The sequence below is a fragment of the Myiozetetes cayanensis genome, unplaced genomic scaffold (genome assembly GCF_022539395.1).
Source record: "Myiozetetes cayanensis isolate MyiCay16 unplaced genomic scaffold, myiCay2020 scf7, whole genome shotgun sequence".
NCBI classification, from domain to species: Eukaryota; Metazoa; Chordata; class Aves; order Passeriformes; family Tyrannidae; genus Myiozetetes; species Myiozetetes cayanensis.
Genome location: NW_026087964.1, coordinates 7,867,570 through 7,880,746, shown reverse-complemented (window position 1 = coordinate 7,880,746; position 13,177 = coordinate 7,867,570). Strand labels below are relative to the sequence as shown.

Below are 13,177 nucleotides of genomic sequence, written 5' to 3'. Positions count from 1 at the left end.
GTCATCTCATAACTGAAATGAAGAGAGAAACTCACAACTGGAACTGAATTTTCCTCTTTCTTCGAGATTCAAGACAGCTATTGCTTTGCCTGTTTTCAGATGTGTCAAAAAATCAGGAACAAGTAGCATCAAAGGAAAAGATACTCATCTTGCATTCTCCAGGTGTCTGTTTCCCCTCTGTTGTGAGTGGTGTGTCTTCCATCCTAATCCCAAAGCAATGGAAATCACTGGAGCCGTATACAAGGATGTGCACAGATCCATGTGCTTTATGTCAGCTTGTCTAGTGACTGCTGATGTTTATGTATTTTGCTGGTCAGTGTTCTTGAGTCCAGAGTTTCCAGTTCTGCTTTGATTGACAGTTAGGGCCCATTCACACTAATGACCAATCTTCTATTAAAATCAAACAGAAATGATCACAATCAAATTCTCAACTTCAGTTTCATTATCTGTTTCTTTGTTGTGTTTATTTTTTAAATCATTTGACAACCCCAGAGAGCTCAGCTAAATTACTTAGGGCTTCACTGTTACTTTTTAGAAGCTTCTAGGTACTGAGGAGTAGATTAGGCTGAGGAACAGTCTGTACAAGCAACAAAGAGGAAAAAAACTTGGTGTGACATCCTTCTCTTCAAGAATAAGTTCTAATCCTCCAGAGAATGACGAGCAGTAGCAAACCCTGATGGAAAGCGGAACAAACACTTTCTGAAAAAGCTCTTTTAGTGTGGCCTGTATTAGGATAAACAGTAAAAATAAAGGATGTCGATTTTGTTTTATGCAGTGGATTTTCAAATTGCAGAAGCCAGAGTTACTTTACACAAGTTAATGACTGGTCCATTAAAGGAATTTTGGTGCTGAATTGCAGAGGCAGCAGAGCACTGAGGCAGATGTGATCTCATCCTGAAGTTGTCCATGGATGCTGCACAGAGACTAGAAGACTCATGGAAGTGTGTTACCCAGCCTTCTTGAATGAATGCTTTCTATGTGATTTGCTCTGTTTAATTAGTGCCAACTAATTTACTCGAATCTTCTAATTTACCTAAAAAATTAAACTGCAATTTCTACGTTCTAGCGAAGCACTAATAGCCATTAAGGAACATTTTCACTGTGGAATACCATGAAAGCAGAAATGTCCACAGAGTCCTGCTTTCAGCTCTAGCTCTGGCTGATGTATTATTCCCAGGGAAATTTTTCAGAGGCAAATGTTAAAGGGAATATTTTTCACTTCAGAGTTCTGTTGCTGTGGGATGCAGGACAATTATATAAATTTTGGTTTTTCATCCAAATCATGCTTTCTGATCCAGATCACACAATCTACAACTTTCTAATGAACTGTAAGAGAAATTAAATCAAGTCCGATAGCATAAGTGGGAGTAGGCAACTCATAATAAAAAGACCTGAAGAAGAACTACATACTTTGCTACATACACTGCACACATTTTGTTTTTCATGAAACCATGATCTTTATAGTGAATGAATAGCAAGGGAACTTGAAAAACTGTATGAAAATTATAACTTTGTTAAATAGAAATCATTTAAGTCAACTTCAGTCCTCATATTACACGTTTAAGGGTGTTATGAAGCTTGTTCACATGCATTAGGGGCTTGTGTGACACAGAAAAGCAGGAGGACTTGCAATAATTATTTTGAGCTCTTTAATGTATAGGAACAGTAAGATTAAAATAGCAGTCATCACTCAAGTACCAAACAACTTGCCCTTTAAAAATTTTGGAGAAGAAAATAGCCTTCTTCAGGAGCAAAAGCATATCTCAAAATGATCCGTTTCCTCTGGGAAAATGCAAATTTATGGCAAAATCAAAACAGTTTTGCAGATCCCTCCAGATTTCATTTTGCCTCATCAGAAGGAAATTCTATTTCTATGAGGAACAAATTTAATGAAATTCTTAAAATTTCTGAATTTCCTTCAAGACACCAGCAACAGGGAGAAACACTTTAACTCCTCTGGAAGCTAGTGAAGAAATCATTTGTTTAAGCACCCAGCATGACTTGAATTCATGCAGGTGATTAAAGAGTCATTGTAGAAAATGCAGAGTGAAAGTAGAGTCTTACATTGGGATGAAGCAGCACACTGACCAGGTGAAGTGAGGTGGAAAAGGAGATCAGACAACTTGTTCTCAGAGAAGTTCAGTCAATTTAATCAAAGTGAATTAGCAGTGATTCAGCTCCTGACATAAAATAAGAAAAATACCAGTGCTAATTACCTGTAAACTTGCACTGAGATGAAAAACCTTTGATGAGGTATAAGATATTTAGAATGGAACAAGAATGGGTGGGTTAGTATTCATTCTGTGTAATTAATGTTGGACCATATAGTGGTTTGGTATCTTGGGTAGATGATGCAGGTGAAGTTAAGAAATTCTAGTTATGACGTTATTCTGTTATAAAGCTTTTACCTTTGTGCATTCTGAGAAAAGATATACTCAGAAACCTCCAAGGGAAAGGGTTTTATTACAGTTACTGTACTGTGAAGCAGTACAACACTAATAAACACAACACTTAGAAGCAGATAAAACCACTGTAATGATGCATTTCTTTTATACAAATAATAGTGTTTCCAACCTTCATAGGCAAAAGTTCAAAAAGTAATAAACTTACTCTAAGGCACATTTTGGAGTACAGAGGTTATCCTATTTTGATTTGCAAATAAATACTCCCCTGATATACACATCTATTTTAAAGCATGCATTAATGAGAGTTGCTGTGTGGTGTGAGCCTAACAGCTGATTTTTTATAATGAAAGTGAGTAGTCAGCAGCATTCTTTTTCAGTTTTCTGCTTTTCCCTTGGCAATTTGAGATTTGTTAGATTTCTATTCATTTGATCTTTTGTTACTAAAAAAAAAAAAAAAAATCAAGCTGAGATTGCCTTTTCCACTTTTTAACTAGAGTATTTGCTTATGTGTTCTAGGATTGAAAATGCACCAAAAAAAATGTGCATCAGAGAAGTGCATTTGGCTGATCTATCTCATTGCTTATGGTTTTGTTTCTGAGATTTTGGGGTGATTTGGGTGGCATTTTTTTGTTGCAATTAGTTCCTTCCAATTATGTCCATATCTTTCAACATGGTTGTAAAAGCAGAAGGGAGGGAAAAATAAATTCAGGATGTTATGATGTGCAGGTGAGAGGCTTTTGGGGAAACAGGCATTAATAAATTGATGGGTTCTTGTTCAATCATATTTTGGGAACTTTGTTCAGCTCCACTCCAGGCTTTAAACTTAGAAGTGGTTCCAGTCATTGGAAGAAACCAGGAGGTGAACCTGACAGCCATCATACTGCCCAAGAACCCTAATTTGACAGTTTTCTACTGGTGGATAGGAAACAATCTTCAGGTACACAAACGGTTTTTACTAAGATTATTTTCAATCTCTTTCCAATAAAGGTTGTTCCTTTCTTTCAATTTGTAAACTGTTTTCTTTGATTACCTGTGGAATAAAACAGCTTGTAGAGGGGGATGGATTTGGGATCAGGGCATTGGTGAATGATGAAACTTGGATTTATATGCTTCTAAATTGATAATGTGAGTACTGTAAATTAAAGTACAGAAATATATATATATTCATTGTATAGATAAATATTTTCTATGAGTCTAAAATAACTGGCATATTAAAAAAATGGGATATCTTAAAGGATATCAAAATATTGAGAGCACTCAAACAATCGAGTGATATTCATTTGGGGATCAAGATCTAGATAAACGTGTCCTAGAGCAATAAATATCCCAGTATTTCTATTGGCAATATTTATTATCGATCTAGGTTAATTTCTTTTAAGGTGATTCTTTCAATAACAGAGAAGTAAAATATTTTCTTTATGAGGCAGAGGAATGCTTCAAACAGGTGCAGTGAACTTTCTTCTTGTAAATGTGCTGTCTACCATGAAACCAGCCTGTGTCTGTTCATTATAATTGACTTTGCCACTGCTAGAACAGGCACTGCAGGTCCCTGTAGTTTGTGAATGGTTTTGTAATTCATATGGATGTGGTCAGGAAGCAGAGTATCTCAGGTCTGCCTTGGAGGTTACTGTGGACTGGTGCTCTAAGTTGACAGCATTAATCCTTTTGACCCTGACATACCCCACATTTTTTGAGGCAGCTGACTCGCTTCATATAATCTTGTAGATTTTGTTGAATCTGCCTCAAAATCCATTTAATTTAGTGGGATCTGACTGGAACCCTAATACTCTAACGATTATTCTAGAAGAAATATTTGCCCTACCTGGCTTCTATTCTGTTTATAAAAGATCCATTTAGGGAAAGAAACATCCTGTCTTGAAAATTTTTATTGAACAATTTGATAAAAGATTGATTAATTGTAAATAGATGTGAAAACTTTTTGCTGATAGTTTTAGTTACAGTCTCTTCAGACACTGTTCTTTTGGTTCTTGCTCAAATTATATTTTCAACTTTTCTTTGTTTTTTTAAAGCCACTGCTAACATTGGAGAGTTTTCTGGTGACCAGGTTTGCTGAGACAGGTGATGTCCGAGTTACAGTGCAAGTTTCCTGTGGGAGCTCCATGCTGCAGGACTCAAAAGTTGTCCACGTTTTTGGTGAGACATTAGTCTTTTTCATGTTTTTGTTTCATATGTACATGTTATTGTACATCTTAAGCCAGTCCTGGTACAGCTGAACCTGTTGTAAAATTACATCCAAAGCCACATTTAACTCTTAAAATTATAGAGATGAGCTGTCACAAGGTAACACCATGAAGTGAACAATGGGATGGTATGGAAGGGTTTAGTCTGAAATACTTTGTTTCCTCTACTTATTTTAAATGTTACTGTGGTTCCCTAATGCTATATGTGGCAACAGTGTTTAAGTAGTATTTTGGCCTGTAACTAGAAAGTTTCCCAGAATTTCTAAATAAATTAGTTTAAATGCCTTTGACAAAAATGAAAATTTAGTTGTGTATATGTGCTCAGCATTGAAAATAATGTCAGGTAATTGCCTTTTATCACATTATGTCACTGTACCTTTGATGTTTATCTGGGAGTTTGGATCAAGTATACGTCTGCTGTAATTACTGAATAAGCCTTCAGCTCTTGTTCCACACTGTGCCCTTGTGTTTTTTTGTGTCTTATAATGTGGTGACAAGGCATAATATACTGTGGAAAGTGTAGTGCTGGCAAATTATTTACATTTGTATTTGTGCTGTCACATGTGGGAATTGTGATAAGTATAAAAGCTTCTTAATGCAGAGCTAGAAACCTTCTGATATCATGCAATACACAACATTATACATCTCTATTGTGTGAAGAAGGCTGTTATTTTGGCTTTTAGTATGCTTATTAATTTAAAATAATGTTAAAAATCACACTTATGCTAAATGGAGCTTTTATGAACCTTCTCCTTTTCTAAGATAAATGGATTTAAAATTTATGTTATCACTTATATATAAGTGCATCAGCTTTTTTAGTAATCTTTAGAAGTATAACCCTCTTAGTGTAACTACATCAATGACTTTGGCTTTCCAGCACTCCTTTTGCTCTTACTATTGACCAATCCTGATATCAGGAGCAGAAAAGTACTGGCCATGAGGGAAATAAAGAAACTTTTGGAAAAGAAAGCCACATTAAAATATAATTCTTATGAAAGTGTTGGGGGAGGCAGGTTTGACTTGTTCATTCCAGAGTATCTCTTTTTCTTCCTTGCATAAAGTTCCCCAGGTGTTCATCCAAGGAGCATGTAGGGAAAAAGGGAAGGTTTTAAGAAACTGTTTACTGAGGATCAACCCATTTGTAGTACATTGGATATTTTCGACAATATCCAGAGAAATGTTGTGGGTGTACCTTGGTTTTATTTTTTCAAAGAGGGGAGTAGTTAGCATTTGTAATATAATTTCTGTTCTTATTTTCACATCTAGTTTATGGAGTATGTGAGGTATTTGTTTTATATGGAAAACAGGAACATGTAATGGGCAAAACCCCACATATTTATGATTCGGTGAGAATATAATCCATTGGTACATTCTCATTTCAAATAAAAGAAACCAACCACTTCTGTGTGACTCACTGACCTAAGGGAAAAATTATTGGGAACATTATAACCCCAGAGCATGTATGCAAATCTCCTTTGTTTATTTCTTTCTCTTACTGCTTTTTAATCTTTAGGCACAAATTTGATGATGTTGATGAAAATACAGAGAGAAATTGAGTGCCTGACAACAGAGAGCAGTGGGGGTCCTAGATACTACAGTGCTGCGCAGCAAAAAATGCTAAATACAGATTTTCAGCTTTTAGTTCTCCCAAACCCGTTTTGCAACCTGGTTTATTATTTGTACAAAATGTTTCTTTTTGTTTTTCTAGATCATTTTCACGTTCTTCCTTTGAAGTTTACTAAACACCTGGACATGTACAACCCCGACATACCAGAGTGGAGGGAAGACATAGGGCGGGTAGTAACTCGACTTCTTGCAAAGGTGCTCCTTCAGATTGCTCGTAAAATGTTCCCTCACCAGTCGTAAAGCTTGAAGGTTAAGTTAATACCTTCTAATTTAGAAAAAAGGAGGCAGAGAAAAATAATAAAGTGAACCTCATGAGCCATATTTCGAGCAAGTTTGAGCCTGGTGTCACTTTTACGTGCAGGCTGTAGACAATGATATTGTAACATAGGCAGTTTAGCTCTAACACAACCTAATTGGCAATTAATGCTAAATATTGCTCTGTGGGATTAGGAATAGACATATTGGCAAATACTGCTGACTCCAAAACAAGAAGAGTAGCTTAAATGTGATAGATTTAGAAGCTAAGCAAAGGATGCTGTGTAATGTAAAAGACATTGTCTTTGTGTAAAAACAAAGCACAGAGGAAGAATTTATTGTGCTAGTTGTGTAACTATGAAAATTACATGTAATATATAGGCACACAATATGTACAACTGCTTTTTTAGATCATGTTCACAAAAGAAATGTGGTTTGGGAATAGCTGAATCCTTCAGGCTAAATCAAATACAAAGCTCTGCAGTGGTTCTGTTAGATATGTAAAGAGCTCAAGAGCTGTGCTCTTCAGGTACACACCCCACCAGCAACTGAGGGTGCACACACTGGCTTTTATGAAAGCGGTAGCATTGAGATACAGGTTGATATTGTTTATAAAATATGTGCATTTTAAATCACTCTATTTTTCCTGGATTTGCAGTAGTGCAAATCAGTTTCTAAAATTTTGGCTTTATATAGTTTCCTGCCTTTTTTTGTAGGCTCATATCAAACATCAAATTAAAGGAATTTCCCACTTTTAGCAACTTAAACTGATTCCATAACCACTGCCAGTCACAAAATATTTTACTCCCTTATAAAATAGCCCTTGCATTTAAGAACTACTAAAACATTTGCGAAAGTATATGGAAAATTTAATGGAATTTCAGAATCTGAGGAAGTCTACAGCAAGTGCGCAGGGTGTCATCATTAGAATTGTGTGGCTGTATTGTACAGCACGTGGAGGAATTTGGGACTAATAGCCAAATTTCCACAAAGTATTTTTAAAAGCAATGCATTTCAGTGGGGAAATGAAGGTATTTGTTATCCTTTCAGGAACTGAACCTAGGTGCTCCTAGTTTCACATTTGAAGACTTCTCTCTGCCCATAAAACACAGATGGAAAAGTAACCTTTCTAAGCTAAAGTTAGCTATAATGAATATGTCCTTCTAAGCCTACACTATGCCTGAATGGCCCACAAAGGATCCTAAATAACTTAGGATTTCTGTTTTATCTTACCCTAGAAATGCTAAACCATTGCAGAGTTGTGATAAAACCTGCATACCTCTTCATTTTACTTCTTTTCTTGATGCCACTGAATTACTTTAATGTGAAAACAACACTTAGCTCTTCAAATCTTCAAAGAGAAGCTCGCATTTCAGTACATTTATACTTCACTTTGTTCATGCTTTAGCTTCTAGGGGAATCCCCTCTAAATATTAAGGATCTGAACACCAAATCTAAAAGCCACATGCGGAGTTACTTATGTGTTTTATATAAAACACAAAGTGTACTGTTCTGTAATTTGCCATATGCCTTTGTTGTCTTCACAGGAGACCAATATACCTGAAGAAACACTCAGGACAGTTGTGAAACCTGGTCTGCCCACAGCTGCTGACTTGCATGTGCTACTACCAGCAAACCAGCCGAAAAAGAAGAGAAGTTTAACTAGTGATAAGGTAAGCAGAGCAGTGCATGTCTGTTTAGGACAGTCTTAATTGTGGTTTGCAAAAAATGTCTGTGCTCTCATTGTCTTTATATGAAGTTGAGAGGTGTTCCCTACCTATGTCAAGATCTCACTCCCACCTGACAAGATACATGTAGAAGCTCACATGAAGCTGTGTCTACTGTGTTTGTCACTGTACAGACCAGCATAATCTAGTGCTTATTGGTATTATCATATTTCTCAAGAATATTTAATGTTGATCTGTTTTTTAAACAGAAACAGCAGTGATACGTGTCATACTGTGAAAGGCCAGTAAAGCAAAGAGTATGTTTAGAACACTGATACTTCTAAAGAGGGATGAACCATCTCTACACTGTCTTCAGAAGCAAGTTAGATTTCAGGTCAAAACAAAACCAGAACCTTAGTAATTGACCCATAATGTAAAGAGCATCAAGCAAGTATTTTCTGCATTTGTGAACAAATGTCCTTTTCAATTGGCAAAAAAAACAAATATAGTGAACACTGGAATGAAAATCAGACATTGTTTTCTCCCTATTTATTTCCAAACCATGTTTCTTTCATAATAAAAGGCCTTGTGCCAGCTGAAAACCAGAAGGCTCTGTGGCACTTATAATCTATTATATATTTGCTGTGATAGAGAAGGAACAGATCCCGGCTCTGTGCCTGGGTCTTGCATTTCAAGTCCTACCAGTTACAAAGAATCACTGTAAGGTATCATTAATTTGAAGGGCATTTTACAGGTTTTTAAGACAAGGTCACAGCATCCAAAGAGCTGACAAAGTAGGTAAAATGAAGCTCTTTATATTAACACAAACCCAGTAGATTGTGTTTGGAGTTGATGAGATGCATTTTGAAAGGTCCAAAGGAGTACGTTGAAGTTGTCCAAGTACTTGATCAGGTGTCTATGTTTAAGATTCACAAACTACCGTGAGAGTGCACAAAGTTTTCTGCTTTCTTGGTAGTTCCAAACCCTTACTGTTCTCTCTCTAATCACGCTGAGAATACCTGGCAGTCTGAATTCCTGATTATGTTGCAGAAAATAGTTAATTTTAACAGATTGTTTCTTTTGCTGAGAGCCACTCATGAACTAATACTTTCAACCAGGGGAATATTACCACTTCAAAATAATTTGCAACTTTCCATTTCTTGAAGAAGCAAAGTGCAGTTTCTAAAAGAAAATCTTTATCTTGAACACATGTGGAATGGGTGTCTTTAATAATTTCAGGAAACTAATGGTGATAGATTCTTCAGTTATACAAACATTTTATTTCAGTACAGAGTGTTATGAATATTAGTTGCCTTTAAATCTCAACTTCTGTACTGGTGCTGTGCTTCAAGGCAAGCTTAAAGGATATAATCAATTATAATCAATGCTGTCTCAAGGTTTTTCTTCATCTTTGTATATGAAACTTCAAGTGAGTTGTCCTAAAGCATAAAGAAGAACAATCACATGTTGCAAATTATTTGGAAAAGCTTCTGTTCAATGGGGCTATAGGAATATTACAATAGTTTAACAGGGCATGGTTTTGTAATAAGTAGTCCTCCAGCAGGATCTTACAAAGGTTTTCTGAAACTAGAGGAGCACTGAAAGGGAAAAGTATTTGTATAATCTGGAGAATAGATGTGCATTTCTGACATTGTTAGGATGAACGGGGTCAGACCCAGGATGGTTGGGGCTGGAGCAGGAACAAGAGAGACAGTCTTATGCTATCCAATGATAAAAAGTCACGTGCACAAATATCACATTTCAACACAGATTGTTTTATAGAGTACAATGCTGTAGAGCGAGCCTTCTAGTGCCAGCTGCCTACATTTCTATTTTTATATTATTGCTAATTGGCACTACTTTATCTGTTGTTATGTGCATATAAATTTGATGATTTAGACTTGAATGGCACAAATTTTGATAAAATGTTTTGTATCAGAATCTATTGTAACTCGAGAAATATCCTGAAATACCCCTATATAAGTCAATTTAGAAGCAGTAACTGGTTAAGTCAACAGGAAAATACTTTTGTTGTCACTTGCTTAAAGATTCCTTACACTGTCTTCTGTTACTAGAAGAGAATCTTGAAGGTCTTTATTATGTGTCACTGGAAGGATGTGCTTTGTCGTGCTGCTGGGGCATGTTGTGATACTACTGGGAGGACTCACCAATGCGGAATGCTTTTTCAGGTGTCGCTGAAATCCTTAACTTAGTTATGAAATGTCTTCCCTGAAAGAGAACCTATTTGTTCTCAGCTGAAAACCTTTTAGATTTGGGAATATTGCATTATTTCGGAAAGATTGTGAGAGACAAAAATTTCTTGGTCAGGCAGACAAAACCTACTCACTGGAGTTTTTAGTGGTGTTTTATGTGGAGTTTTGGGATGTGATGCTATCTAGAATAGGAGTCATTAACTGATAAAAGTAGCCATCAATAACAAAGATCATAAGTAAGCTGTCAGTGTATTAGTAGGAGCCCTTTGGAAAAATTCTGAAATTTGTTTCCAATCTGACAGAAGCCCTTTTTGTTTAAAATATTATGCATGGAGCTGACTGATTTAACATGCTTTCAAGAAGACAGCAGTTTCAAAAGTATTCCATTCTAATCATTGACTCTAGAGAAGACTTAGTTGCTTAATTTATGCACATCTATTACATGTCTAATGTCAGGTGGGATGAGTCCAGTGGAAAGAGTCAATTAAAGTGCAATTAAACTATAATCTGAAAGGCAGTGGCTCTGAGGAAGAGTTGGGACTCTATCCAGACAAACTACTACACGAAAATTCCCAGTGAGTTGCTCTGGCAAAAAGGGAAAGTCAGAACCGCAGATGTGTAAGTAGGTGGGTAAGAGTTTGAATAGTGCCATTAGTTTTGCATTCTTATAATGCAGGAGATGTTGTGTTCCCATGTACAAATAATATCATTAGAAAGGATGTAGAAAAAGAAGATGGAAAATTCAAATGCTGGTAGAAGAACATTAACTCAGAAAGTCTAGAGAGGAGCTCCAAACTCTGTTTTTCAAAAAATTGGAGAGGTGGCAGCACCACGCTCAGTAAATACTGCAAAACAGAAAAAAAACCGCCATGAATACAAAAACCCATCAGTCTAACAGTGAAATAAGTAAGCCAGAGCCTTTGGCTGTACTCACATGAGATTCAAATTTTTGATGTGTGGAGCTGCAGTTCACATAGGCTTGGGTGGGAGCTCAGCAGTGGGGAGAGAAATAACGAACAAGTATTAGTCACTTAGGCCAAAACCAAAGCATATGTTGGGTTCCTCAAGCACCTACCAGGAAAATATAAGGTATCCAAATTTATGGAGCTCACTAGTTTCACTTATTGGCTGTAAATCAGATTAACCTAAGGTAGTGGTCCCTCTTGCTCTGTACACCATGAACACATGAATGAACCTGGATTGATAACGAAGCAATTCTATTTCATTGGTGCCAGCATCACTTTGAAACCTGCTAAACAGTGTAGTTCTCATATCCATTCTCTTTTCAGACTTTGGGCAACAAGATAAATACTCAGGAGCTATCTGGTGTAATTGTCTTGTAAAATAACTGAAGCCATGCTCATATCACCCTTATGCTGAGTCATTCCCATACAAAAAAAATGTAATAAAGTCAGTGAAATGGCTTCAGAAGTTAGAAATTCCTCAATAAGAATGAGGACATTTGAACTTTTGTATAGTCTCTGTCCATAATATAAGAAAGACTACAGGGATTTCTATCTATTATACTGCAAAGGCTTGTCAAAGCTGAGCATCATAATTGATAATATCATAAAAGGAGTTACTTGTGAAGGTTTCATGGATATAAAGCATATTTCTAATTTGGCATCCTCTGGGAAGGCATACCCCAAATTATAAGGCATAGAGTATAAAACTAGATTTGATCTTTTAGAAAATTGCCTATGTTGAAGATACAAGCAAGTAGAAGGGATAATTCAGTCAATTTGTCATCTGGGGTTAGGATATGATGGTGTATTTAATGGTTCTGCTCCATAAAAATAGGAGAGACCATATTTTACTATGCTCTATCCACTGGAGGAAAATGGGAGGAATACTGATTATTTTCCACATGGATGAATGTATATATTTCTATGGAATATTCTTAAAAATTAGATATAAATGGAATTCATCCCATTATAGGTAAGGAGTTAAGGTAAATTTTGACATGCTGTTCATTATTAAATAGCAGTTACTTTTCATAGAAAGAAATCCAAAGTGACATCACAGGTTTTCTTCTGATAAGTTAGAGGAATGGAGTGGTTTTAATACGGTTTATTCATTGTGTGAGTTATGACCCAGATAATCTCAATAGTACGTGCAAATGACATGCTGTCTGTCACCTCCTGGGTAAACGTAAAGACTTTGGCAATCAGAAAGAAAGAATTGGCTATAAAATTTTGACATTTTCAGCTTTTACTTCTTGTGGAGTTTTGCATGATTTTTAAATATGGAATTTCTTTAAGATTTCAGCTCATTGACAAATGCTTTCTGAGTTTCTCACCATTTAATGAGCCAGAGGTTTTCAGTTGTAGAGCACGGAGTGTCTCAAAGTGGAACAGAGCACAAGACATCTGACATTCTGTCTGTTGTATTTTCAGAGAATAGCAGCTATAAAGCAGGCCCTGAATGCACACAACATCAGTTTCTTTCTGAGGGGAGGATACTGGGTCTTGGTGACTTTAGCTGACTCCGGTTCAGGTAAATATGTAAACAAAGCTCCCAACAGACCAATTTTGGATGCCAGTTTGAGTTCTGATAAGTTAAGGAGAAAATCTTTGTGTCATTATATATGTGAACATATAACAGATATGTGTACACGAACTTGGTACTTGTTACATATGAATAAACACATAAATATATATATGTTAAAATATATATGTTAATATATATACACGTATGTGTACACACATATATATGTATACATTTTCATTTGGTAGTTAATAAGAATCACAACCATATAAATATTTCTTATGTATTTTCATTTTGTCATAGCTCGTGATTTGTATCACAAG

General features: G+C 36.0%; 1 protein-coding gene across 6 annotated transcripts in view; it reads left to right on the top strand.

Moving 5' to 3' along the window:
- SORCS2 (sortilin related VPS10 domain containing receptor 2) overlaps nucleotides 1–13,177 on the top strand; it is a 545,954-nt gene that overhangs the window by 509,531 nt on the left and 23,246 nt on the right. For all 6 annotated transcript variants that reach the window (XM_050337677.1, XM_050337682.1, XM_050337681.1 and 3 more), the window contains exons 20-24: nucleotides 3,209–3,342; nucleotides 4,436–4,559; nucleotides 6,315–6,427; nucleotides 8,035–8,160; nucleotides 12,764–12,863. In XM_050337677.1, the coding sequence (XP_050193634.1) occupies nucleotides 3,209–3,342; nucleotides 4,436–4,559; nucleotides 6,315–6,427; nucleotides 8,035–8,160; nucleotides 12,764–12,863 (597 nt within the window). The remainder of the gene's footprint in view (nucleotides 1–3,208; nucleotides 3,343–4,435; nucleotides 4,560–6,314; nucleotides 6,428–8,034; nucleotides 8,161–12,763; nucleotides 12,864–13,177) is intronic.